This window comes from Crocodylus siamensis, chromosome 1 (genome assembly GCF_052110815.1).
Source record: "Crocodylus siamensis isolate JL-2025a chromosome 1, ASM5211081v1, whole genome shotgun sequence".
Lineage (NCBI taxonomy): Eukaryota > Metazoa > Chordata > Crocodylia > Crocodylidae > Crocodylus > Crocodylus siamensis.
In genome coordinates, this window is record NC_143395.1 from 103,162,471 (window position 1) to 103,188,440 (window position 25,970).

Genomic DNA, 25,970 nt, shown 5'->3' on the forward strand with positions numbered 1-25,970 from the left:
GAGGTCTGCAGAAGTCCTGACATATAATGCCTAACCTGTGCTGAGTAGTCAGACATGTGTAGGTTCAATCCCTTGGTGGCCCTGGAACCTGACATAACATAACCTTTTGGCTAAAATATGATAGGGTTGTGTTTCTTGTCTATTTGTTTCTGACAGGTATGCATGTAGGTGTGCTGGGCAAATGTACTTGTCCCTGGCAAAATAGAATAACAAACTATATAAATGCCAAAAATGGATGTAGCTAGGTAACTACCATTTAGGTCCATAAAAAGAAATAGGATCCAGCCCTACCTCTGTATACCTATACTATATTCCAGTACTAGAAACCTCATATAATCCCAGTACTAGAGACCTGGTTTCTTTATTGACCAGAGCTTTTTCTACTGGTGGCATACACAGATTTTGCTGTAAAATAATGATAATCTGCAACACCATGGAACGTGGTGTTTGGTAATTCTAAGACTGTTGTACAATTAGTTAACAGGACTTGATTTATATCAGAGACCTTTGGCATTTGAATATAGGATGTATTTTAATCAAATGCATTCTAAATTACATTATTTTTTAATTCTATCAGAAATTATTTCTCAGTGAAATGTTGGATACTCTACATACAATAGTACAGTGCACTAAAGTTCTGTTATCCAAAGGATGAACATCTTGTTCCCAAATTACCTATGGTTTCACATACATAAGATGTCAGTGCTGGAATCATTAAGCCTGAAGAGGTAATACCTGCAGATGATAATCTCTGTCCCTCATATTTTAAGGACAATCTCTCTTTGCATGTCCCTGGGATACAGACTTGGGTATAATTAGTGTCCCGTCTAAGTTGAGGCAAGCAACATTGCGTTGAATATGTTTTTATACTAATGTGTAAAGCATTATGGGTTTTATAAAATATGATTTTTTTAATAGGAAACCATTTGAGATCAAGTTTTGCAAAGGTGGATTTCATGGCTCAGACAATCTCTTCCCAAATATGCAGGTGAGAGCCAGAAAATATGACTCCTTCTTATAGTTAATATGAATACACCTTGTTACAGGTATGCAAAGGATAAGGGTTCAGACACTTCTGTTGTTGTTACTGGGTGCAATTAATACAACTGAATAAATTCTGGTGCAGTTTGAGCCAGGTTAATCTACTCCCAATGTCACTGTCTACCCATGTGTTTAAGCACAGTAATGATAACTATTATAATTATAATAATGATTTTATAATCTTACTCTGCCATTGGATAGTACCTGTGTTTGATGGGACTATCCTATTTCAGGTTAAATTAATCTGCTGTACCCTAATTGCAGTGCACGTGTAGATGGTGATGCATTACTGCACTGTAAATTAGTGTTTTGCTGTTCAGTAAAGCACATGTGTAGACATGCCCACTGTTGTGTAACTTACAGATCACAATTACAAGTCAGGACTCTACTGTGCCAGGTCTATACAGGCATATAACAAAAAGGCCCTGCACTTATCCAGTGGCCTTATAGGCTAAGTAAGGAGGAGCCAAAGTTTAGTTTTTCTTATAATCTTTCTGCTTTTAACATAAAAAACTAAAATTTCAGTGAAGGGGAAACATGCCAGGTCAGTTTTATATGAGAGGAGACTATTAAGTTTCTTCTAATTTTTTCATTCTTCACTGGCATAAATATAGGGCTTCTTCACATGAAGAATGCCAGTCATGTTGGGCTAACATTTAGACCATGTTCTTTAAGTCATTTGATTTAAAGAAATGGACAGTGAGGAATTGAATTTGTTCAAAGCATGGAAGAGTGGAGGAAATGTCAGAGATAATTAGGTTTTCATTTGGTTTTTCAAACCAATTATGAGTCAACTTCAGATTTGCTAAAACGTATCTGCTTTCTCTATTTAAAAAAAAAAATGCTTCCTTTATGTCTCCATACTTCTTCTATAAATAATTATACATTGTCTTTTGAAAATAGCTGCACCTAATTTAGTCCATATTTTACTATCTGTCACCAAAAATGAGATTATTACAATGTAAATGGATCAAAGTGCTTCTGGTTTATATAATAGCATGAAAATATTTTTCACTGTTATTCCTTAAAGAATGAAGTAAATTGGAGTTCTGTTTAAACCATAGGGTATCTTTATTGGCTTTGGACCTGGATTCAAGTTTAGTACTAAGGTTGACCCATTTGGAAATATTGAAATCTATAATTTAATGTGTGGTAAGTACAAGCATATTTTTTAGTTTTTTGCATCCTAGCAAGCCTGAGAATACCATTAGGGTAAACAAATAAGAACCTCAAGGCGCTTGTATACATGATGCCACTACCATGTACACATGACGAAAATGTCACTTTGTGTGGCTTAATGGTGTCACACTGTACATATGCAAGAGTTTTTGGGGTTTTAAATGAGGTGCAAACTATATTACACCCAGATTTAGTTTAGTTTGCAATGATGCATTGTAGCTATTAGCTCAGGCCTGAGCCATGGGAGAGGCAAGTAGGTTCTATGGAAAAAAAGATTTAGGCCCCTCACCATTTCTGCTTTCAGCAGGTGCCTGGCGAGGGGCACGATCCCTTTTTTTCTTTTCAGCAGAGCCTACTTTTTTTATTCAAATTCCTAAACCTCTCCTGCAGTTAGGAGTTACTTTTCCAGGAGAGGGTAAATATAGATGTAACTTCCCTTAGGCGGCGTTAAACGTGCGTTACCCACATTTTCAGGTAGTGTTCTAACCACCAAGTTATTGGATGAAGGGAAGCAGCTTGCTATTCTTCCACCACTCTGGTTTGCATGGGTCTGATCTAATGTATACTGAGTATAGTCTATGAATTAGATACATTTTGGACTTAGCTACCTAAAGTCACAGGCTGCTTGCACATGGTAAAACAATTCCCCAAACCCCCAAACTGTGGTTTACCAGAAGAAGCAGCATGTTACTTGAACCTGACTCTAGAGTGTCTGTATAGATCAGGTGCTTTTTGATTCAATCAGCTATTAGATAAAAGCACAACCCCCCCCACCGCCCGCTAAAGCACCTGATGTATACAGTCATCAGACAAGCTAGGCCCAACTAACACACTGCTTCTTCTGTGTGATGGGCTTGGCACAGGAGCAAGCAAAGTTTAAAGTAAAGCACCATTTAAAAAAAAATATATATTTGAACATCTGCAAGCAGCCACATATGACTGGTATCCTTTCGTCTGTGAGAGATGGTGGATATTGTAGCCTATGGCATAGATGGTTTGCAGTGTCTCATGTGACTGAATAGTCCAATCTGAGATTTGCATGATCTGTGGCAGTGGTTGCAAGTGTACATGTCATGACTGGGTGGTTAGGGAGCTGCTTGCTTCCTGCAGACTGTTTTCTGCAAGCTGTTGCCCAGGTTTCCCATTGGTTAGGGTCAACGCCAAATGCCTTCATAATTTGCTTGCATGTGTCTTTATAGTGAAGCTTGGGGAGTCCTGTTGTTCTTGGTACCTCCAATAGTTCCCTGTATTGCATGTCCTTGGATATACATCCGTCTTCCAATCTACTCATATGGCCTAGCCAGTTCAGTCATCTCTTTTTGAGTAGGCCTATCACACTTGGTAAATTTGCCCTTTGAAGAACTTCTGTGTTGGTAAATTTATCTTGCCATGTAGGCTCCTTTTAGGGTATAGTGCATAAGGCCTTCAGCAAGCATCCAGGACAGCTTCTCAGCTTTCAGAATATGAGACCCAGGTAGGGGTTCCTAAAAAACTAAGAGGAGCTGTTGTCACAGTTCCCACAAGGTGCCAGGTTTTAGAAGGGAGTTTGTTCCCTCTTCCCCAGTAGCAATAGGGAGGTAAAAGAGAAGGAGCATTCCCCTTCTCCACAACAAGACTGTCACAGGTAATAGTTAGGAGTATGAGTGCTAGAAGCAGCTTACTTTACTTTACTGTGAAATTAAGGAGTCTCATAGCAGAAACAGGGAGTGCTGCACTCATGGCACATCAATAATTGTAGCCACAGCTGATCTCTTTTATGCATTTGAATTATTGTTGCAGACCTGCTTGATTTGATACCAGCCTCTAACAATGGGACTCATGGAAGCCTAAACCACCTTTTAAAAAACCCTGTTTATATCCCAAGCCATCCAGAGGAAGTGAGCCGTCCTTCTTCATGTTCAGTCATGAAACTAAGACCCTTTCCAGTGAACCATGGCTGCATATGCAGTTCATCAGTGAGTTCTCAGACAGATAAAACTGCTGTACTGAAGTCATTTTTCTGATAATCATGTGTTCCCCATTGTAACCTTTGCTACATTTAACCCGTAATTTCTCTCTCCGAGGCCTGATTCAGTACCCAATGGCAGCAACAAATGAAATTTTGCATTCACTGTAAGGGGCATTAGATCATGCTCTGTGTGGCTATTTTTGTTACTTGTGCAAGTAAGTCTGAATTTAGGCACAAGATGTCTAGCATGCATTTAGAGGTTGTTGCAGAAACATTAAACTCCAGCTTATTTGGCTGAGTGATTCTGGAATTTCCCTTCTATGGGTATAAATGTAGCGTGTTTGGGTCACAGTTTGGTGGTTTTGAATAGACAGTGCTCCATTTGCCTCCACACAGGGAGCTTCCTCTGTAGTTTGTAGACTGAAGATGTTGAATTTATTAATATATGGAGTGGTCAGGGTTTTTTTCACTGTAGAATATGCATGATGAGGAATGGTGCATTATAAACTGGTTTAGTAACATCCTAATGGTTTCCCTTTTATAGGGTTTGCCAATAAGGGACTTTCACCAGCGTTTAAATCTCACTGCATCACAAGGTAAGACTTTTAGACAGTAAGTGGCAAATGCTATGTATTTTTCCTGAGCTCTACTCAAATGTGTGAGATGAACAGAGAATCTCTTCTTTCATTAGTATTTATGTGATGCACATAAACTATGGATAGTAGCTTGGTCTGTCTTGTAAGTTGCTCTTTGAGTCTGTATTCAGATATGCAGGTTTGGGGCAATGCAAACTGCATATGGCAAACATTAAAATATGCCCCACATGGCAAATCTACCAGGATTTTCTGGTAGCAGCCCCCACCCCCCAAAAACTCCCCCCCAAAAACCAAAACAGAACCAAAAGTAGTGCAACCATGCACAGGCCAGGCCATCCAGAGCAATGCTCTGCTGCCAGCCAGGCCTCTGTGCTGCCTGACCTGTGCCCCTGCTGCTCCAGGTCACCAGGTAGGACTGCTGGGGCCAGCACCACTTCTTCAGCTCTCTCTGGCTGAAGAGGTGGGAGGAGCTGGGCAAGGGCAGTTTGACCATTGCAAGATAAATTGTCCCACAATGAAGTGCATGTGTACAGATGTCCACCGTGGCAATTTGTGCCGCTGCAAGCACACTCCCCTGCATTTCTGGACATGGCCTGAAAGTTTATATATTAAACTGGAAGAATATAGCTCTGATGCAGTATATTTTGGAGCCTAAACAAAGTAGCTAGCATGACTACAGCAGTTGTTACAGTTTCTTTTTTTCTTTTTTCTTTTTTTAACACATATGGCAATATGTGTTTTGATTATCTGGACATACTTACAGTCTCCCAAGTGTTATACATCAAAACAAATTACTTGCAAAGCCCTCTAAATGTTAATGCCATAGTGACTGCATATATAAAGACATTTTGTTTTAAAGTTTAATTCAGTGGTTCCAAATTTGTGGTATGTGTCTAACTGATTAATTGTAAGAACAAGCAGATTCCTTCTCACTGGAAACAAAAATGTAACTGTGTCAGTTTGATTTGCAATAGAATATACTTTGTTGTGACTGCTCAAAAGCAGTTGTTTTAATTCTTTAAATGAACATTTGACTTGTAGCCAAGATCATAATAGAACTAGACCCCAAATAATGGTCACATGGAATGTAACTGCTACCATGAACACCTAAGAAAACACTTTGGGGATGATTACAATGTCAGAACGATCAGTAGGCTGATATCATCCTTATTTTGTGTTTTTGAGCTAGACAGAAGTGACATCACCACTGGCTGCTGATGCTGGCTGCTTTTTCTACCCATTAACAGAAATAGGTGTTTTTGTTCCACTCGAGGCAGGATTAGACAGTTTTGTTTACTTGGGAATAATTTAAGGCTTCTGCAGATTTGTGTAGGCTGCTGTGGCTTAGAAAGTAAAGGAAGTTTTTCTTTTCTTGAATCTAGTCAGTGCATAAAAGTGTGTGCTTTGGAAACCGAGCCCAAAATCCCTCTTCCATGATTGGAGCATTTGTGCTGGGGATCACAAAAATGAGATCCAGTTGAGGACCTCAGCTGGGAGTTTTGCTTGAGGCCCCAAGTCAACAAGATATTTAAGCCTAAAGTTAATCATGCAAGCCATTCTGTTAAAAGTAGTCAGTTTATTGACTTGCTTAAAGTCAGGTATGTGCTTATGTGGTCTACTGAATCAATGCCAGAGTATATACTGGAGGATCAGGCTTCTTATTTCAATTAACCCACTTTTGCAGCAATGTTCAAATGGTCTGGTCCTACACCCAAGGAGAAGTGTAGAAACTTTTGCACTGTTTTGTGGAAGCTGAATTATGTCCCACATTCAGCAGTGAAACCTCTGACTGTGGAATAAGTGGTGCCAGGCCAATCCAAAGGTCAGGTCAGGCCTGCAGACCCCCTTATTCCATGCCCCCCTGACCTCCCCATGCTGAATCCAGTGCACACAGCACCCCCACACCCAGTCTTGGACTGGCAGGAGACACTGTATATAACTGTGACAGGAGTGCCTCTTCAGGTCCATCTACTAGTGACCCCGCAACCGATTATGGGCCAACTGCCCGCCTTCTCACCTGCCACACCTTGTTGTTACTTGCTTGATTAGACGATATTAATCAAGCAGGAGGCTGCCCATTTTCTGTCTCGGTGCCTGGGGCACTATCTGCGGCTCCTTTCCACCCCTTACACCGCAGCCCAAGCCTTGCAGATGTACCTGATGTTGTTCAGATCACTCTCCGTGCCACACGGATGCTCTCTGACTTGTCTCACAGCCTGCGCCCCCACCGGCACTCTCTGGCTTGTCTCGCACTGCCCACTCTGGGGCTTCTCGCAACTGCCTGCTCCGGGGCTGGGGTCGATACACCCCTCAATGTTGTGCCCTCTCTGGCACTGGGTCCCCACGTTACTGTGGAGCCCCTATGAGGCTCCAACCCCTAATAGCCTCACCCGGTCCTCTGGTGTAACAACAAACACAAAAACACAAAGCCCCCTGGACTGTAATGTAAAAACTAACCCATCTGGCCAAACAACATTCAATCCCTACTGGGAAATACTCCAACCCCAGCAGTGCTCCAGGGATGCTTACACAGTCAGAGTTGTCCCCTCTGCCTGCACTGGCTGCGCTCCTCCTTCCTTGGTCACCAGAGGGGAACTGCTCTCCTGGCCTCCTGCCTGGGTTTATATGGGCCAGGCCCTGCCCCTTCCTGTCAGCTGGGTCCCCAGCGGTTGTCCTGGCAACCAGCACCTGTTACTCTGGCTGCCGACGCAACAGGCAGCTGAGCCTCCCTCATCTTGCCGCTACGGGTCTCCCCTGAGTTGTTTTTCTGCTCTCAGGCACAGGGCACCTGAGTGCTCTGCAACAATAACATAGGTGCTGGACTGGCCAGAATGAGTATGGTATGTAGTGCGGGTCTCGGGACAGGTGCTGCACGTGGTGCCTACTCAGCCAGTCTGGGACCTATGCTGCATGTGGCACCCATTTTGAACACTCCAGGATCTATGCCCTACCCCTTAGCTGCAGAGGATAGGACAAAAAGCAGTGGCTTTAAATAGTAGGAAAGCAGCTTTAGATTAGATCTCAGGAAACATTTTCCTTGTTGCTAGAACAGTGAGGCTGTGGAATAGACTGCTTAGGGACGTGGCAGAATTTCCTTCAAGTTTTCAGGAGGCCGGCTAAGTGCTGGATAGAGATAGTTTAGGAACAGCATTCCCTCTAAGATGTGCTGTGTGCACAGCCGTGCAGGTGTGCTCATGCTGCACTGCCAGGCACAGCTGCGCATGCCACGCAGCTTAGAGGGAATGCTGTTTAGGAATAAAACTAGAGATAAAATGTGTTTGGCGAGTGTGGTTCAGAGACATATGATGGGGTGAAAATAAATGAAGAATGTGTGATGGATCTTTCAGGAGAGGGTTTCAGGCTTTTTTTTTTAGTATTTTTGGCTGAGGCCTTGGTTTTCTGGGGCAACTGAAGGGGAAGGCATTTGTACATCTTGCAGATTAGAGAGGGTTATTTATGAAACCATGTCCAATTAATGTTGACTTTGGTCAGGGGAGGGAATGCTGGATTGAGCCCCATATTGCAGCTGTTCAGGAAAGCTTGGTTCTGGTCCTGGCAGATGTGAGTTCAAGTAATTCCCTGCCTCTACAGTTGTGTGCTGGCCAGCTGAGGGAATTACTAGGGTTAGTTACTGGAGTACCTGCATGCCAACCCTGCAATCCCAAAAACTGGTGCAAGAAACAAGGGGAAGTTCCTACTTTTATATAGAAAATTATAGGCATTAGAGTCACAAGCCAATGGGCCAAAGGGAGGAAACAGGTAAAAGGTGAAGAAATAACAGTGTAGTAACATATACTCAGCACCTTAATTCTCTCCCCTCTCCTCGCCCTTGCATACACTTCCAGAGGTGTCCCCAAACAAGCCTTTAGTCCCAGAGTGCTCAAACAGCAGCAGTCTGCAACTGCCCTGAAGTCTGAGTCCAGCTTTTTCAGTCCACAGTCCTGGCTGACCAAGCCAGTGCAATTTTCAGCTCCACTGTGTACTCCTCTTGTATAGGGCTAACTGGGTTCCATGTGCGTGCTGCTCTTTGTTCTCCTTGCTCCAGGCTCTGGCGTTTTTTCAGCTTGTACAACTCTTTCACCTTTTACTAATGATTTCCTTACTCCAGCCTCCAGAGTCCTGCCTTGCTTGCTTTGCTCTTCCTTTTTCCCCTACATCAGCCCCTTGTGCTAGGGGAAGAATTTACACACAAACTGGTTCAAGTGATCAGAAACTGGATTAAACCTGTAACAGAACAAACGTTCAGTGCACATAAACCAGTTACTGAAACTGGTTTAAGATAAATCTTATTGAATGTAGTATCAGACTTAACTGATTGAGGTCAAACCGGTTTATGGAACTTTTGTCCAGATCATTTCCAGGTTTAAGTCAGACCAGAGTCCCCCAGCATCCCAGCATGCTTTTCAGCCCTGGGCTAGACTGTGCTGTCTGCTCCAGAGAGCAGGGCTAGCCCCGCCCCTCTCCTGTTTAGCCAGAGTAGGGGCAGGGGCATTGCCAGATGCTGGCCTGGCATGGCCCCCTGAGGTGAAGGGGGCAGAGAGAGGGTTTATTCCTCCCTCCCTTCACTCTTCTCCCATGGGACCCTAGGTGAGGTCCCTTTCCCTTCACTGTTTCAGCAGCATAAACAGAGGCATGATCAGACACTGGCCCAACATGGCCCCCTAAGGTGAAGGGGGCAGGGAGAGGGTTTATTCCCCCCTCCATCCCTTCTCCCACTGGGGGACCTCACTTACAGTCTTCCAACCCCGGCCACTGCCTCCACCACTTGGCCCCAGTCAGGCAGACTCTGGCTAAGTTCTCCAGGGGGTGGGGGAAGTGGGGTGGGACACCAGCTGGGGTCCCCCCATGCCCAAGAGGGCAAAAGACGTGGGAGTTTAATCTCCGTCCTTCCCCCTCCTTCACCTGTGACACTGCCCTGACTGGTATTTGGCCATGCCACCCTGCCCCCGCCGGGGGACAAACCTGGTAAGGGCTGCTTCCCCCTTCGTACTCCAGGCACACTTGACTCAGGTCCCTGTAGGCCAGGGTGGGGGTTTAAACCCCTCCTCAGTCAAACTCAGTGACTTGCCAGGGCCTGGCCACAGTCCCACCCCCCCCACAGGTCAGCTTCCCTCCAGCCTTGTGGTTGCTGCCAAAGGGAAGGCAGGGCTCACTCTAGCATCCTCCAGCTTCTAGTCTGAGTGACTGCAGGCATGTGACTGCATTTCCGGAATCGAAAGTGAATGTCTGCTCACTTGCTTCTTGGTTTAATTTACATAGATTAGACTAAACTGCAAAGATTGAATCAATTCAGGTCAGGCTTTTTGCATGTCTGTACTTAGCCTTGGGGTTTCTGGGAGTTGTAGTCCAAATCAAGAGTCATCACAGCTCTGCAGACTGTAGCCTGGTTCCACCTGCTGTTACACACATTATATTCACATTACACCTGCAAGCTGGTCTACAAAAACGGTTGCTAACTGGGAATTGTCTGGGCTGGTTTAGAGGATCATTCAGTCCCCAAAAGGGCAGCCCTGACTAGTCCTGCCAGAGATTAGAAATGTGACTGTATAAACTGAGCGTGTCTGTATGAGATGCTACTGTGCAGTGGTTTCTGTGCATTTATTTAGTACTTGTATAAGCAATTAATAAATGGACAGTAACTGGAGTTACTGTGCAGTAGTGTCGGCGGATGCCTTTTAAGTGACACTACTGTAGCCTAATACTACGGTGCAGTAGCATCTTGGCACTGTTTTTGCCATGCAATGCTCCTGTACAGTAGTATCAGGCTACTGCGCAGTCAGAGTCTTGTGCAGGCCTGCTGTGTTCTGAGTTGCTGCCAGTAGCCAGCAATGGCTACTTTGTACTTTACCTATTGAGTTGCTTGGAGATGGGAGTGCTGGGGTCTATCATCAGTAGACCCTGCCTTCCGTCATCCCCCTCTGATCTGGTAGCTTTCTATTACAGTTTTAGAGACACACCAAGTGAATGCTCATGTCAATATAGGATATATTGGCCCACAGAATCATCAAGTTAACAATAGAACAGCTAAAATAGAAATTGTATGCTACAAGCTGTTCTACACTCTTGTAGATGGGGCCTGCATAGAAAGGCCTTCATGGCTGTGTGTATAAAATAAACCTTCATCATCAATCTGTGTGGCATTGACAGCAGATGTGGAACTAAGTGCCACCCTTGTAAAGGTTTAGCCAGTTTTTCATTGTGCCATTGATTAGATTCACCAGTCTTTAATTCTACTCTTCCATGTGATTCACTACTCAACTTGGGTGGTTTTAGTACAGCAATCCTTTCAGCTAACTCCAAACCTCACAGTCACTATGTTTCCAAAGTAGCATATTTTTGCAATGAGTCCCAGATGAAATTCTTGAACATCCAACCAAACTTTTGAGAATTTCAGACTCTCTTGAGTTTTAAATGATTTCTCTGTACTGGCAGGATACATAGCTCTCCCTTTGAGTTTAATTGCACTGTAAAACAGGAGCCATTGGCTATTTTACTTTGTTTTAATTGTGTTAAATGTAATGCCCTGGCTTAACAGAGTGATGCTGTACAAGATTGGTACCTTTTTTATCCTTAGTCATGACTTATGTAGCAGTTGGAAGTTATGAGCAATATTTAGTCACAAGAACCATGATGGTGCATGGCAAAAAATGTTAGTGACCAATATACAAAGTATATAGAAATTGCAACTAAAACTGTTTGTACTCTAGAAAAGAACATAGAGGAATACAATTTGCCATATGGGAAGCCTAGGGTTCTACAGAAGAAAAGCATCTCTTGCCTCCTCTACCATCACCAGTATGTGAGTGGATACAGCAAGGACCTCAGTATGCCTTTGTGGAGTGCCTACACTATTAGCAAATCTGTAAGTTTTTTGGAGGGTTCTATAATGTTTTGTTCCTCCCAGTGCTGTGATTTATTTTTGACCTTTTTGTCTTTGGGTTTTTTTCTTCTTTTGTGAACTGGAATTGGAGGACTGGAGGGAAACTGCTTTGTTTTTTGAGTATTGATTGTCTCCAAATGCAGCTGCCCATAGCATCAGTTCTTATGGAAAGGCCTCCAGGATAGGGAATGTCAGGAGGAAAATCCTGTGAGGTTCTTTGGGCCTTCTATTTATACTACTATTATAAGTAGTATTCTTTACAGTGGATGGACTTTTGCTCCTGTCCCTCCCTTGGAGTGAGCTAGCTCCATGTCAGTCTTCAAAAGTCAGCATACAGCATGGAACCCAGGGACCTGCTAGTAGGCGAAGATCATCAGTACAGAAAGTCAAAGGAATCTTCACCGACATTGAACCTTAGTTGGGCCGGCTTCTTGGAAGTGTGAGCTGATAGGCATTCTTGACAGTGGCTGCCCTTGTAATTCTCATTTTAAAACTGGGTTCCCATAGCATAAAGGGAAATGGTAATACAAGTAGTTTCTGTAGGGTTAGTATCTTATAAAGGACTGCACAGGGCCCTAATCCATATCCGTCCCTATAGGGAGAATGGGGTAGGGACAGATGGTAGTGAAAAGTTTAATTATCATCCTTCTGTCCCTACACACACACATGTGCTTTCCAAGCAGAATGAAGGAGATCCACGTGTGAATCTTGGGAGTACAACTGGTCCATGCTTTTCAAGGTTGTCATTTCTATTTTTGCAAAAACTTTAGAAGCTAAAAGTAATTGCTTTCTTATTCATAGGTCAGTCTGGAAAACTCTTTGAGTTGAGATAGTTGTAATAATGGCTGACAGACACCAAATCCATGTCTTCACTTATTAGACTAACAGTAATTTTTTGTTGCAAAATGTCCTCATCCCGAAAGTCAACCTATGAAGATTTGCCACTAAAATTTCAGCAAATGTGTTATCATTCCATGGCCAAGCTTTATTTTTAAAGTGAAACTGGCTGTAATACTACATTTCATGGAACATTTTTCTTCAAGTAGTCTTATCTTTAGAACTGATTAAGACAAACTAGGATTTTGTTCAGTTGATTTATTTGGGAAACTGCAGTTCTTTCAATAAATATTTGCTATTTTAAAAGATAATAGCAAAGCTGTACTTAAGACTGAACTGCAAGGAAGCCAGAAATGCATCAAAAAACTGAAATCCTGGACTACTTAAATTGCTTTTACAATAACTTCTTGTAAATTGTCTCAGGTTCTTCTCATTTGCCCATCAAAGTCTTTTCAATAAGAAAAATTCTTCCCATCTCACCTTTAAAAATAATCAGTTGTGTCCATTTTAGTTGTATGATACTCATAAAGCAAAAGAGATACCGAACATTTTACACCATCTATAAGTCACTCTCATTTTACAGTTAACATCACTTAGGCCATGCCCACATGAGCATGCATGTTTGGTTCCCTGGGCACAACAACCAGTGGCACACCTTGTGCTGCTGCTAGTTATCCCCGGCAAAAGCCTGTGACATGCACCCTCCAGTGCACAGCAGGTTACCCCTGGTGGGGTAGAGGAGGCTGGGGCCAGACTGGACTGGCCTCAGCAGCCTTACCTGGGGTCCTAGGGGCCTCCTGGGGCTGCAACAGCAGTGATCCAGCGGCTTGGAGCCTGGCTGGCTGCCAAAGTGTGACTCTAGCTGGCCAGGTTCTGATTTTGAGTAGTGCACACTGCTCCCATGTGCACCACTCCGGGGGCTTTTTTGTGCGGGTTTTTGTGACCTCTGAATATCCAGGGATCACACACATACACCTGCCCCCCATGCTGCTCCCTTGCAGCATGGAGAAGAGTTGAATGCTCAGTATATGGCACCATAGGCATGTCTGCAGCGCCACATACTGCATAGCCATGCTCATCTGGATGCAGCCTTACAGTCCAATTTTTAAGGATTTTTAAGCACAAGAATTGAAGACAAATAGTTCTGAGCTGACTATTTATACAGCAATTACATTTTGTTTATGTTCAATAGGACACTTGGGTTGGGTCTATGGAAAATATCTCCAGCTGTTTACATATGGATATTCGCACCCCTTCCAGTCACAACCAGCTTTGCTCATTCTACAAGAATCACCCTCGACTAAACTACGGATTCCTTTCTCCGCCAAGTAAATACATAGCTTTTCTTCACATACTGTGTCTGAGTCCTGTGAACCTTTGCCCTGTAGGGGCAGCCTTTTGCAATAAGTTGTTCCAGAAAATTAGTCAACTGTCAGGTTGCTACTGTAGACTCATAAGCAATATATTCCACAACATACAACTTATTTTAGCAGAAAAAGTGTAGGAGTCTGTCAAACTGTACTTTGGGAGTTGGCAGGATATGTGAGATGTTTTCATCACATTTTGAAAGTCCATGAAGTAGTCTGGTTTCTAAAGCAGCATCTTATACAAGAAGGGAGAGAGACTGCATCAAGTTTTGCAGACTACTGTAATACAGCTAATGAAAGTTTCCCTTTCCCCTTACATGGTTTGTAGAATTTGAGCGTGTTTCTCATTGGAAGACTGCTTTGTTGATTTCATTTTATATCTGAAATCCAAAATTGCACTACATCAGGTCTTCAGCAAATTAAACCTTTGGGCCCTTGAATTTAAGCACTTTGCAATTTGTGGAGCCATTTTAAACCTATGTAAGGTGAATTAGAATTACAGTTATGATGACTTCAGTAGTATTTTATTCCCACTTCTCTCAGTTGTAAGTGACTACGCAAAGTGACGGGCAATGGATTATTTATTTATACTAAGGGCCTTTGGATTATTTATTCATACTAAGCCCTAGGTCCCAGGACAGTACTTTTTTGGTTTATGTAGAACAGATATTTCCTATTTCCTGCTTATGGACCTGATTTAGTATTTACCAGAGTCAGAGCACAGGCTCCCCTGGACTTTGTGGGAGGCAGCATCAGGCCTTAATGATATTTACACATTTGTCATAAGTGAGGTCCACATTATTCTCTTTACGTTGATCTTAAAACCTCCATGTAGATGGCACTTCAGGCCAACTATAATGCCAAGTAGTGAATACCTATAATGGTGTCAAAAATTTCTTTTAGATTTAATAAAAGACACAAAGAACAGCCACTATGAAGCACTACTTAGCAGCAACATTGTGCCAATGTATCCTGGTTTTCAAGGTAATTTTTCTTTACATACATTTGCATGCAAGACATGTTGATATGCTTGCTTTCAAATCAGGCAAAGGATGTCTGACTCTATAAACTAAAACCCAACCAGGAGAATGGTTACAATTGGGCAGACTGTGAATTCTATGCACAATGATGAGGAGTTGCTTGAAGAGTCGATAAGAGTACTCATGTAAATAGTTGTTCATGACATTGAGTTAGCATTCTCAGTCTGTGAGTCTATGTAACCCAGAACCCAGAGGCAGTTTCCTAATTTAACATTTTACAAGCTCTTGCTGCTTATTTTTTCCTGCTGTCTGAATTTCACTTGCACAGATTTCATGCAGTATGTCTTTAATGGACATTGGTGAAAGTTGTATAGTTGCACATACTACAATTGTTTCTAGTTTAGGAGCAGGTTCTAGATTGCAAAATGCTCTTTTGTCTGAATTCTCATTTGAAATATCGGCCCACTCTAGCAATAAGAAAATAAGGACAATAGTTACACAGCTAGAGGAAAATGAATGTAAGAGCTTAGCAAACACTGGTGAGACTGGGCACATCTGCACACACCAATTTAAGGAGCATTAGCCATTTTTAAGGCACATTAAGGGTGTGGGTCTACGCATGTGTGCCCATAATGTGCCTTAAAAATGGTGATTTTAGGCTAATTGTGCCTAAATTTTCTACCTGCTTAAAGCAAGTATCAAACTTAGGCATGAATAGTTAAGGCACCTTAAGGGACATATAGATGCCTTAAGGTGCCTTAATGCTGTGTATGTTGACTGAGTGGGCCAGAGTCAAACGCATGGGACCCTGCACTGCTGCTGGGTGCCACCAAGAAGAGGTGGCAGGTGCTGTTCTCCAAGGTGCAGATGCTAGAGCTGGAGCGGCAGTTCTGGCACCAGTGGTACCTGTTGGTGTGCTAACTGATTTGGGTCCTACATGCCCCGCTTGGAGCCACCCATGTGGTCTGCCGTGCCTGGGAAGCGGCTTCCTGTCTGCATCAGTATCAGATGCCCCAGAATGAATCCCTTCTTTGAAGCTCAGGGGAACCAGGAGTCTTGGGCTGCTTAGGGAGATCAGTGTCACACCTGTCTTTACCTCACAATCAAACACTTCATGGCACAGGAAACTCCTTGGGTGCAGAAACGAGCAACAAAGTGGCACCACTGCCCCTGACAGCAGTTAAGGGACACGGTCCTGTGAAACTCCTCGTTGCCTCCTTAGCTTCTCTCCTCTCCACCGTGCTGAAAGCCAAGGAGCCACAGCAGAAAGAGGCAGACCCTGAACCACAACGCTTTCCCAGAGGCTGGGCACTGGGAGCTCTGATACTGATGCAGAGAGGAAGTTGAATCCCAGGTGCCGGGGAGCATATGCGCAGCTCAGAGCGGGGTGAGTGGGTCCTAAGTCAGTTGGCACATCAACAGGTACCGCTGTCACCACAGCCACTGCTCCAGCTCTAGTGTCTGCACCTTGGAGAACAGTACCCACTGCATCTTCTTGGTGATGCCTGGCAGCAGCGCAGGGCCCCACAGGCTCAGTTCTGGCCTGCTCTTGACCGATGCTGGGGAGGCAGGAACATGAGGAGGGGGTTAGGCCTGGGGCCAGGACCAGAGTTGGGCCGACTGCACCTGACGTGCTGGAGACCTCTTTAGCAGGTGCTGGGCTGCACCGCCTAGCTACAGTGCTACAGGCTTTGGTGGGGGGGGACAGGGGAGGGGAGGCTGTCCATGGTGCTGCCCAGAGCAGGCTGCAAACGCATTAAGGAGCCTTAAAGCATGCACATGTAGATGCACACCTAAACTGCCTTACTGCACCTTAGGCTAAGGTGCATTATGTTTAGACACGTGTAAATTCATGTGTAGACATGCCTACTGACTACGTGTCTGAAAAATAGGACTGCGTATAAAACTGTCCCAACTCTTGTAAGCAGATCCTCCTCAGCCTCTTACAGTTATATTCCTCATTGTGAGGAATATCAGATACACCATTCTCAGCTCCAATAGCAATATTTCAAAGGCACAAGGAAACTTGTATAACAATAAATAGTCCTCTCCCTGCTCTAACTTATCATACCTGTCTCTTTTCTGTTAAATGCAAAATGCAATTATTTTAATAAATTCTCCTCAGGTAACATTTTCTTCTTCCATATTGCACTGCAGTGTTATGGAATTATTTCTATCAAGTCCTGCTACCAAAATATGTCATGGCAAGAAATGGTGTCAATGTAATCAGTGGCCCTGTGTTTGATTATGATTACAATGGGATCTATGATGTCCCAGAAAAAGTGAAAAGGTGAGACTTTTCTCTTTTAATAATGCATCTTCCCTTTTCTTTTCTAATTATGAAGGTATTACTGTGCAGGGAGGAAATTAGGGAGGCCAAGGCATGATCTGAAATGCAACTGGGAAGGAACATAAAAGTCAATTATAAGGATTCTGGAGGTATTTTAAAAATAACAGAAAACCAAAGAAGCCATAGGTCCCTTATAGAATAAAGAAGGCAGGCTTGTTACAGAGGATGCAGAGAAGCCTGCAGTATTTATCACAGATAAGTTCAGGTGCCAGATGACAAGCGCTGGGCAGAAAAGATGGGGAAAGAGACAAACAGCCTAAAGTAGCGGCTAAATAGGTAAAAAATTACCTAGAGAAACTAGATATTTCAGGTTGGCATGGCCAGATGGGGTTCATCCTAGAGTACTGAAGAAATTAGCTGAGGTCACTTGAGAACCATTGGCTATCCTCTTTGAGAACAGATGGAGGTTGGATGAGGTCCTGGATAGTTGTAAAGGGTCAACCATAGTGATCATCTCTAAGAAGGAAAAGAAGGAGAATCTAGGGAATTACCAAGTAGTCAACCCAATCTTGGTACCTGGAAAGGTCATAAAGCAAGTCCTCAAAGACTCTATTGTGAAGCACCTAGAGGAGAACAAGTTGATCAGGAAAATCTAGCATAGATTCACCAAGAACAAGTCATGCCTGACCAACCTGATTTCCTTCTATGGTAGAGTGACAGGCTCTGTGGATAAGGAAAGAGCAATGGATGTAATATAACGTGACTTTAGTGAAACTGTTGACATTATTTCCCACAACACTTTCATTAGCAAGCTAAGGAAATCCAGTCTAGATAAAAGTACTGTAAGGTGGATACGTAACTAGTTGGATCATCATGCTCAACCAGAGTTTATCAATGGCTCAATGTCTAGTTGGAAGGAGGTATCAAATGGGGTTCCCCAGGAGTCTGTCATGGGTCTGGTTTGGTGTTATTTAACTCTTCATTTCATGATTTGGATGATGGTATTGAGCACATGCTTAGTAAATTTTCACATGACACCAAGTTAGGTAGAGTTGCAGATACTGTCTGTAGGATAGGGATAAGATGTAGACAGACCTGGAGAGACTAAAAAAATGGTCCAAAATCAATCAGATGAAGTTCAGCAAGGATAAATGCAAAGTCCTGCACTTGGGATGGAATGCTTGCATGCATAAATACAAACTGGGGAATGACTGGCTAGGCTATGGTATTGCAGAGAAGAACCTGGAATTTACAGGTGACTATCAGCTGAATATGAGCCAACAGTGTGCTCTTTTGAAAAAAAATGCCAACATCATACTGAGTTGTATCAACAGGAGCGTTAATCAAAGGGAAGTGATTTTTGATCTGTATTTGCCACCTGCTGTACTGTGTCCAGTTTTGGGCCCTTGATTTCAAGAAAGAAGTGAATATATTGAAAAGAGTCCCAGCAGAGAGTGACAAAAATGATTAGAGGCCTTAGAAGCATGAGCTATGAGGAAAGGCTAAAAGAACCAAGGTTATTTAGCCTGGGTAAATGATGACTAAAGACAGTGGTCTTCAAATGTGTGAAGGGAGTTCATAAAGAGGATGGAGATGACCTTTTCTCTGTGGTTTTAGGAGACAGGACTAAGAGCAATTACCTTGAGCTTCAGCACAGGAAATTAGGTTGGAAATTATGAAGAATGTTCTGATTATGAAGGTGGTCAAGCATTGAAACAAGCTAGGGAGGTTGTGGAATCTCTATCTCTAGAAATTTTCAAAAGCAGGTTAGGGACACTTGTTCAGGATAGTTTAGTTAAGCATGATCCTGCCTTGGGCAGGGGACTGGACCAGATTGGGGCGATGCATAGGGGGTGTACATAGGTGCACGTACAACCCCTGAGTGTGGCGATGCACCCCCTGCAACAGGCAGTTGCCATTTGCCACCTCAACACCAGCACCAGCGGCAACATCTGCGGGCGGTCCACGATCACTGCTGGCCACTGCTGACTCTGCTGGAGGTGCCTGCAGATGGTTGCTGACTCCTGGTAGGTGTTTGCCCCATCCATCACCGACAGTGTCAGCGGCATCTGTGGGAGCTCCCGCTGCCACCGCCATGCTCTAGCCACTGCCACCACGTTCCTGCTGCTGCCAGTACAGCCATGCACCCCCAGCTGCCAGAGGCATGCGCCATTCATGGACTAGATGACCTAATGAAGTGCTTTCCAGCCATACTTGTGTATGATACTGTGCTTCTGATGATTTCAAAGTAACTATGCAGTGCTTACTAAAGAAATATATTCCAAAGGTGGACTCCTGGCAGAATACACCAAGCAGATTGATAGGTAGTCTGATGGCTCCAAACACATCAATGACTGTAAAGCTAATACATAAAGAAAACAGAAAATAAAATTTAAAAAATAAACCTACATATATGGAGTCATTCTACCTGAAAGTGAAGTACAAAGGAGAGCTGTTGCAGCTGGATGAATAGGAGTTCATGACATTACCTCCAGAACTGGAGAAGGGAGAGCAGTAGAAACTGCATAGCATTCTTGGTATCTTGATTGTTTCTTTGTTCAGAATAACTAACAATGCTTTACTATTAGGCTTTTCTGTTAAAGTATGCTGCCTTCTTGACAGAAATGGTTCAAGCTAACAGATTGACAATGGGGCCCATGAAGTCCATCTGAACTCTACCAAAAATCTTTTCATATTTTTGTAATAAAGCTAGGCTTTTCCACTTCTTGTATCTTCAAGTCATCCAGTAAGTCATGCTTTGCTTTTAAGATAGCAGTCTTGAATGTCCAAATATGCTTCTCAAGGTTTCTCTGTGCTAAGTGGCTGGATAAGTTAGAAGAATATGCTTGCTAAAGCATACCATTTGCTGGTGTCTTTTATCCTTTGCACAACTATAATTTATGTCTAAAAAACCCACCTGTTTGCATTTCAGGCAACCAGGAAATTCAGAAGTTCTGATTCCAACTCACTACTACATTGTGCTGACAAGTTGTAAAAATATTTCACAGACACCTCTGGAGTGTGAGAGGGCTCTAGATGCCTTATCCTTCATCATACCTCACAGAGAAGACAATAGTGAAAGCTGTGCAGTAAGTAATTTCTGTTTAGCCCAGCATACACGATGAATAGTTCAAAATATTCATTTGGAAGCAAAAATTGAGAATGGTGGTATAGCAGCCATAATTTCCTTCTCACATGCACTAGATTCATTTGAAGTTCCAGCCTGCAGAATCCTATTTTTTGTACTTTCATCTTTCACAAGGGTATTTGTGAAGTACATAGCAGTAGTTGTATCATCACTTTAGAAACAAAACATTTGAATTCATTCCTATCTGGGCAACTGGCCAATTCAAGAGGGCACACTTTGGTGCTGGGGCATGTGACTACCTATGAATGGAATGCATAGAAACAACACATAACAAGGAACATTCATTACTTCCCAATTTTCCTGCCTGTTTATTAGTTTCATAGTTTCATAGTTTCTAGGGTCGGAAGGGACCTGAGCAGATCCTCTAGTCCAACCCCCCGCCATGGCAGGAAACAATACTGGGGTCAAACAACCCCAGCAAGATTTTCATCCAACCTCCTCTTAAAAACCCCCAGGGTAGGAGCCAGCACCACCTCTCTTGGAAGTTGGTTCCAGACCCTAGCCGCCCTAACCGTGAAGTAGCGCCTCCTGATATCTAACCTAAACCTACCCTCTGCCAGCTTGTGACCGTTATTCCTGGTCACTCCTGGCGGTGCTCGGGGGAACAGTGACTCCCCCAATGCCCGCTGATCCCCCCTGACTAGTTTATAACAGGCCACTAGATCCCCCCTCAGCCTTTTCTTGTGGAGGCTGAACAGGTTCAGGTCCCGTAGCCTCTCCACATAGGGCCTGCCCTGCTGTCCCCTCATCATGTGAGTGGCCTTCCTCTGGACCCTCTCGATGCTGTCCACATCCCTCTTGAAGTGCGGTGCTCAGAACTGGACGCAGTACTCCAGTTGCGGCCTGACCAGTGCCGCATAGAGGGGGAGGATCACCTCTTTGGACCTGCTTGAGATGCATCTGTGGATGCATGACAAGGTGCGGTTGGCCTTCGTGACTGCCTCCCCACACTGCCGGCCCATGTTCATCTTGGAGTCAATTATGACTCCAAGATCCTTTTCCGCCTCCGTGCTGACAAGAGGGGAGTTCCCCAACCTGTAGGTATGGTGCCGGTTGTGCCTCCCCAGGTGCATCACCTTGCACTTGCCTGTGTTGAATCCTGTCCTATTCACATCCACCCACCCTTGTAGCTTGTCTAGGTCTGATTGAAGCCTGATGCTACCTTCTAGTGTGCCCACATCCCCCCACATCTTAGTGTCATCAGCAGATTTGAACAGGGTGCTTTTTACCCCCTCATCCAAATCGCTGATGAAGATGTTGAACAGTGTGGGCCCAAGGACCGAGCCCTGCGGAACCCACTGCCCACATCCTTCCAGGTGAGAAGGACCCATCCACTACCACCTTCTGGGTGTGGCCCTCCAGCTGGTTGGCGACCCAATTGACTGTGTGGGCATGGACACCACAGTCCCCCAGTTTCTTAATGAGAACGGGGTGAGAGACAGTGTCGAAAGCCTTCTGGAAGTCCAGGAAGACTATGTCCACTGCTACCCCCGCATCTAATGATCTGGTAACCTGATCATAGAAGGCCAGCAGGTTGGTCTGACAGGACCTGCCACTGATGAGCCCGTGTTGGTTGCCCCTAAGCATGCAGTCTCCTGCTGGCCCCTCATGGATGTGTGCCAGCATAATTAGGTAGGTTGGCAGTAGTCAACACCCCAGGACAAAGCATGCAATACATATATCTTCTTTCTTCCATAACAAAGAGTTACTCAAATGTACCTTTTGGTGGTGTTACCACTTGCTCCTGCCAGATGTGCAGGTAAATGCACGATAGGATCTAATGTGCAATGTATGAATGTGCATGGTAGGAGATGTGATTATAGGATCAAACATCATAACCCATCATACCTTATTGTAAGTTCTGCCCCTGCACTAGAAAGTAGCAAATTCCGGGGCTGGGAGCCTGCAGCTGACGGGTTCACAGCTTCTGGGGTGCACTATGCACTCCTGCAGCTGGGTGCTTGCATGTGCATGGTGTGCATCTGTGGATGCAAGCCCCATCAGCTGAGAACCCCATCTGATGAGGATTCCTAGCCAGGAGGGCACATCTGGCCATGCATGATAGGAACCAGCCACAAAGTCATCACATATTTTTTGTGAAATAAAAACTTTGTGGTTTATTCCTTCTTTTATGACACCATTAATTACTTTTAATGTGTGGCTAGGTTACAACTTAATGGATTACAACCAGTTAATCACATCTTAAGTGTAGCATGTAGCATGGGTCACAGAAACACAGCCGATAAATAAAGGACTTGCTCCTGTGCTCATCCCAGTCTTCCATTAATCATCCTCATGTATCCAAGGAAAGCAATACCAGGTGATACATTTAGCTAAACTGGTAAATAGTTCAGCAAGAATTTTTGGGGTGATTTTGTTATTGGACCAACTATATGACTGGTAGAGATACAGTTGGTGCAATAAAAGATTTCAGGCTATCACCCAAAAACCCTTGCTTTATGCATATTTCCTGGACCGTCATGGCCATAACGATTTTTAATATCCTCTGTTTTCTCAAATTGTTGATGAGGCTGTCACAGATCACTGCTATATGCCTCTACCATACAGCCTTCTGTTACCATAATAACGTGGTTTTATCTTGGAACACCAGAATCACTGGTCAGAAAATGTCTAATTTTTTTCTTTGTTTTCCTTCCCCAACAGAATGGTAAATCTGCATCTCTGTGGGCCGAAGAGAGAATGAAGTTTCATACAGCTCCGATCAGAGATGTGGAACTTCTTACTGGCCTCAGCTTCCATCAAGACAGAAAACAACCTGTATCTGATATTTTGCGGTTAAAAACATATTTACCAACTTTTGATAAAGTGTAAGTTTTTCTGTAAAATGGTTCTTCCCATTTTGCAAAGGATTTGTAAATAGACTGTTTTACTTACAGATTTTTTAAAAATGATCTGGAACACTTATTCAGAGCTATTGGCCAAAACATGAGAAGAATCTATGGCACACTTGTATCTCAGGGACACTGGATGAACTATGTACAACACAGGAAAGCAGCTCCTGTTGAATTTTATTCCTTCACTTGACTGTGGTAGACATATGTCCATTGCTAAAGCCATTCTACCAGCATTGGAAATTTATATGGCAAGACACTGAGAAGAACACTAATTATACCTTTTAAAAACATTTGAAAAGCTTATGAGGGAGGAGTGCCGATCAAAACTGTGCTTAAAAGTGGGGGTTATTGGCACATGTTTTAACTTTTGGGAACTCATTGCAATCCATCTTAGTGTTGTTCACTCAACAAAAACTCCTTTCAACTTGGCTTCTCCTGGGAGGATGAAGGTCTTGTGGATTAGATTTTGATCATTGTGCCATTTAAAATTTCATGTGATAATGCACTGCATAAAGCTATATTGTTGTAATGTCACCCATCTCCCACAGTAGGGATGGAGACCAAAACCATCAGTACCATAAGATAGACCTCTAACTAGTGAAGTAACTCTGATAGCTGTTACAGGGGTGTAGGTTGTAGCCATGTTGGTCTAAAGACATAGGCAGACAAGGTTCTTTGGGTGAATCTGATATCTTTTATTAGACCAACTTAAATAGTTGGAAAACAATTATTAAGCAAGCTTTCGGGTTCAAAAACCCTTTGTCAGGCTAAGGAAGTTTCTGCAGTTGCTGTGTGCTCTTCCTGGATGGAATGAAAAGTAAAGAAGCCAGAGGCTGGGCTGGTATGCATACAAGACAGGTAGTCAGTGAAAATGTAGATTGAGGAGTCAATGAGTGAGAGACAGGGTGGGAGGGGGGTGGGGAGGGAAGAGACAGAAGGGGGATGAATAGTGGAGAGATACCTGGGGAATCAGATGTCAGGCAGGTTATAATGTGTCATAAATCCAATGTCTAAATTTAGTTCATGATTTTTAGTATCCAGGAGGTTGATGAAGTGGAGTTCATAGGCTCATCTCTGGGAAGTGTTCTGTAAGTTTCCTTTGAGGATCAGGACTGAGAGATTGGAGAGAGAGTGGTTTTCTTGTGAGAAATGTACCCCTACAGGTACCCAACTACCTGTTGGGACACAGTAACGAAGAGGAGGAGGCAATAAAGAAGAGTGCAATACAGTTTGCCTCTGCAATATACATTTTGCCTCTGCATTGTATATGCATCCGTAAAAAAAGGAGGGAGGTGCTGCTTCAGAATAACTGAATAAACTGAATAATAATACAAATGAATCAAATAGAATCCAAGGAATATTTTACAAAATTATCATCTTGCTGCAAATGACACCAAGAATTTGATTAAAACATTAACTTCCTTAGAGATTTCCAGCTGTTTGGCCGCTTTGGTGAATTATTTTGTCATTTCATGTTTTGAGGTCAACATTATTTTTAGTTGATCTGAATTCCTGATCACATAAGAAATATGTATCTGGCATGCAGATACCGCCAGATGCAGAACAGTAAAGGCAGGCAGCCAGCAGCACTGGAAGCTATACTGCCATAGAAGAAGCAGTCCAGTGGTACTAAGAGGCCCAATAATTCCTCACCTTCAGGCTATGTGCCATCACCTCCATAATATTCCCAGTCTCTCTAGAGATGTTGAGCCAAGGTGAGCTCTACAGTGCATAGGATTTGGTATAGTCACTGATGCATTTTTATTTGTTTTGTAAAAAAAAAAAGAACAAAAAGGATCTCACACAAATTGTGTTGAGAGAATGTAAATCCTGTGACAGGGCACTAGAAAAATGCATGTATATGTTGATTTATCCTAGAGATATTGGAGACTTGATCTGAGCCCACAGAAGTCAATGGAAGTATTTCCATTAACTTCAGCTAAATTGGATTGGAGCCTGGTGAAATCTTTCTTTTAACCAGGTGTATTTCTGTTACAAGAACAACATTTTTCCAAAGCAGTTTCAGTGTGTGAAGTATGAGCATCCTACAGCAACATCAGATCTTGACATGGGCATTTTTCAGTGCAACAGCTTTGTAACAACAATTTTGACAATTAAAAATATCAGAAAATGGTGTGCTGTTCATTTCCTTTTCTTACATGAGATGATGGATTTTCTAGTGTAGCAGGGTAGATTACATCAGAGTAGCAGTTGGGTCAGGTTACATCAGTCTATGCTTCATTTCTTTAAAACAAAGTATGTTTCAAGCTTTCTGAGGCCGTGTCTCCACCAGGATGAAGGCTACGCTTTTGAAACACAAACCCCATCCTTTATTCTCAGCTGGGTAAGTTTTGGTTATGAAGATATGATTGAAGACATGACCACGCTAGAGCTAATGCAGTGGTGTTTGACTCAGGCAGCAGCTACTTTGGTAAGAAGTGTCCACATATGTCAAAGAAGACAACTCCAAGCCCTGCTGTTCTCTGGAGCCCCTGCACAGTTATAGAGTTCAGCTCAGTCACCCAAGAAGATAGGTTTCCTGCTATGTATACGATCACCAATCATCTGTCTTTCCTACAGCTTTTGGGGGAGATGAGAATTATTGCTGTTCCTAGGCCACTCCTACCACTTGTTGGGAATAAAAAGGGCTCCTAAATATTACTTTTGTCCCTCTGTAAAGAGAAGGACCACCAAATTCCTGTCTATGCCTTGCTGGTTGCTACTTGCCTGGGAAAAGAGGCTGTCCCTTTTACTGACTGTCCAGGGAACGAACCCTGCTTAAAGAGAAATGGTATCAATTATTCCAGAAACACAGCAAGCAGCTTGAGTGGTTGGTAAGTCTGTGCGAA

General features: G+C 43.4%; 1 protein-coding gene across 1 annotated transcript in view; it reads left to right on the forward strand.

The window, feature by feature from the left end:
• The window catches only part of ENPP1 (ectonucleotide pyrophosphatase/phosphodiesterase 1), a 75,413-nt gene extending 50,164 nt beyond the window's left edge, over window positions 1-25,249 (forward strand). The window contains exons 16-25 of the mRNA XM_090039221.1: window positions 919-988; window positions 2,106-2,193; window positions 4,000-4,175; window positions 4,713-4,764; window positions 11,472-11,626; window positions 13,674-13,809; window positions 14,752-14,832; window positions 16,986-17,118; window positions 20,051-20,207; window positions 22,931-25,249. Coding sequence (XP_089895347.1) covers window positions 919-988; window positions 2,106-2,193; window positions 4,000-4,175; window positions 4,713-4,764; window positions 11,472-11,626; window positions 13,674-13,809; window positions 14,752-14,832; window positions 16,986-17,118; window positions 20,051-20,207; window positions 22,931-23,098 — 1,216 coding nt within the window. The 3' untranslated portion in view covers window positions 23,099-25,249. The remainder of the gene's footprint in view (window positions 1-918; window positions 989-2,105; window positions 2,194-3,999; window positions 4,176-4,712; window positions 4,765-11,471; window positions 11,627-13,673; window positions 13,810-14,751; window positions 14,833-16,985; window positions 17,119-20,050; window positions 20,208-22,930) is intronic.
• The last annotated feature ends 721 nt before the right edge of the window (window positions 25,250-25,970 follow it).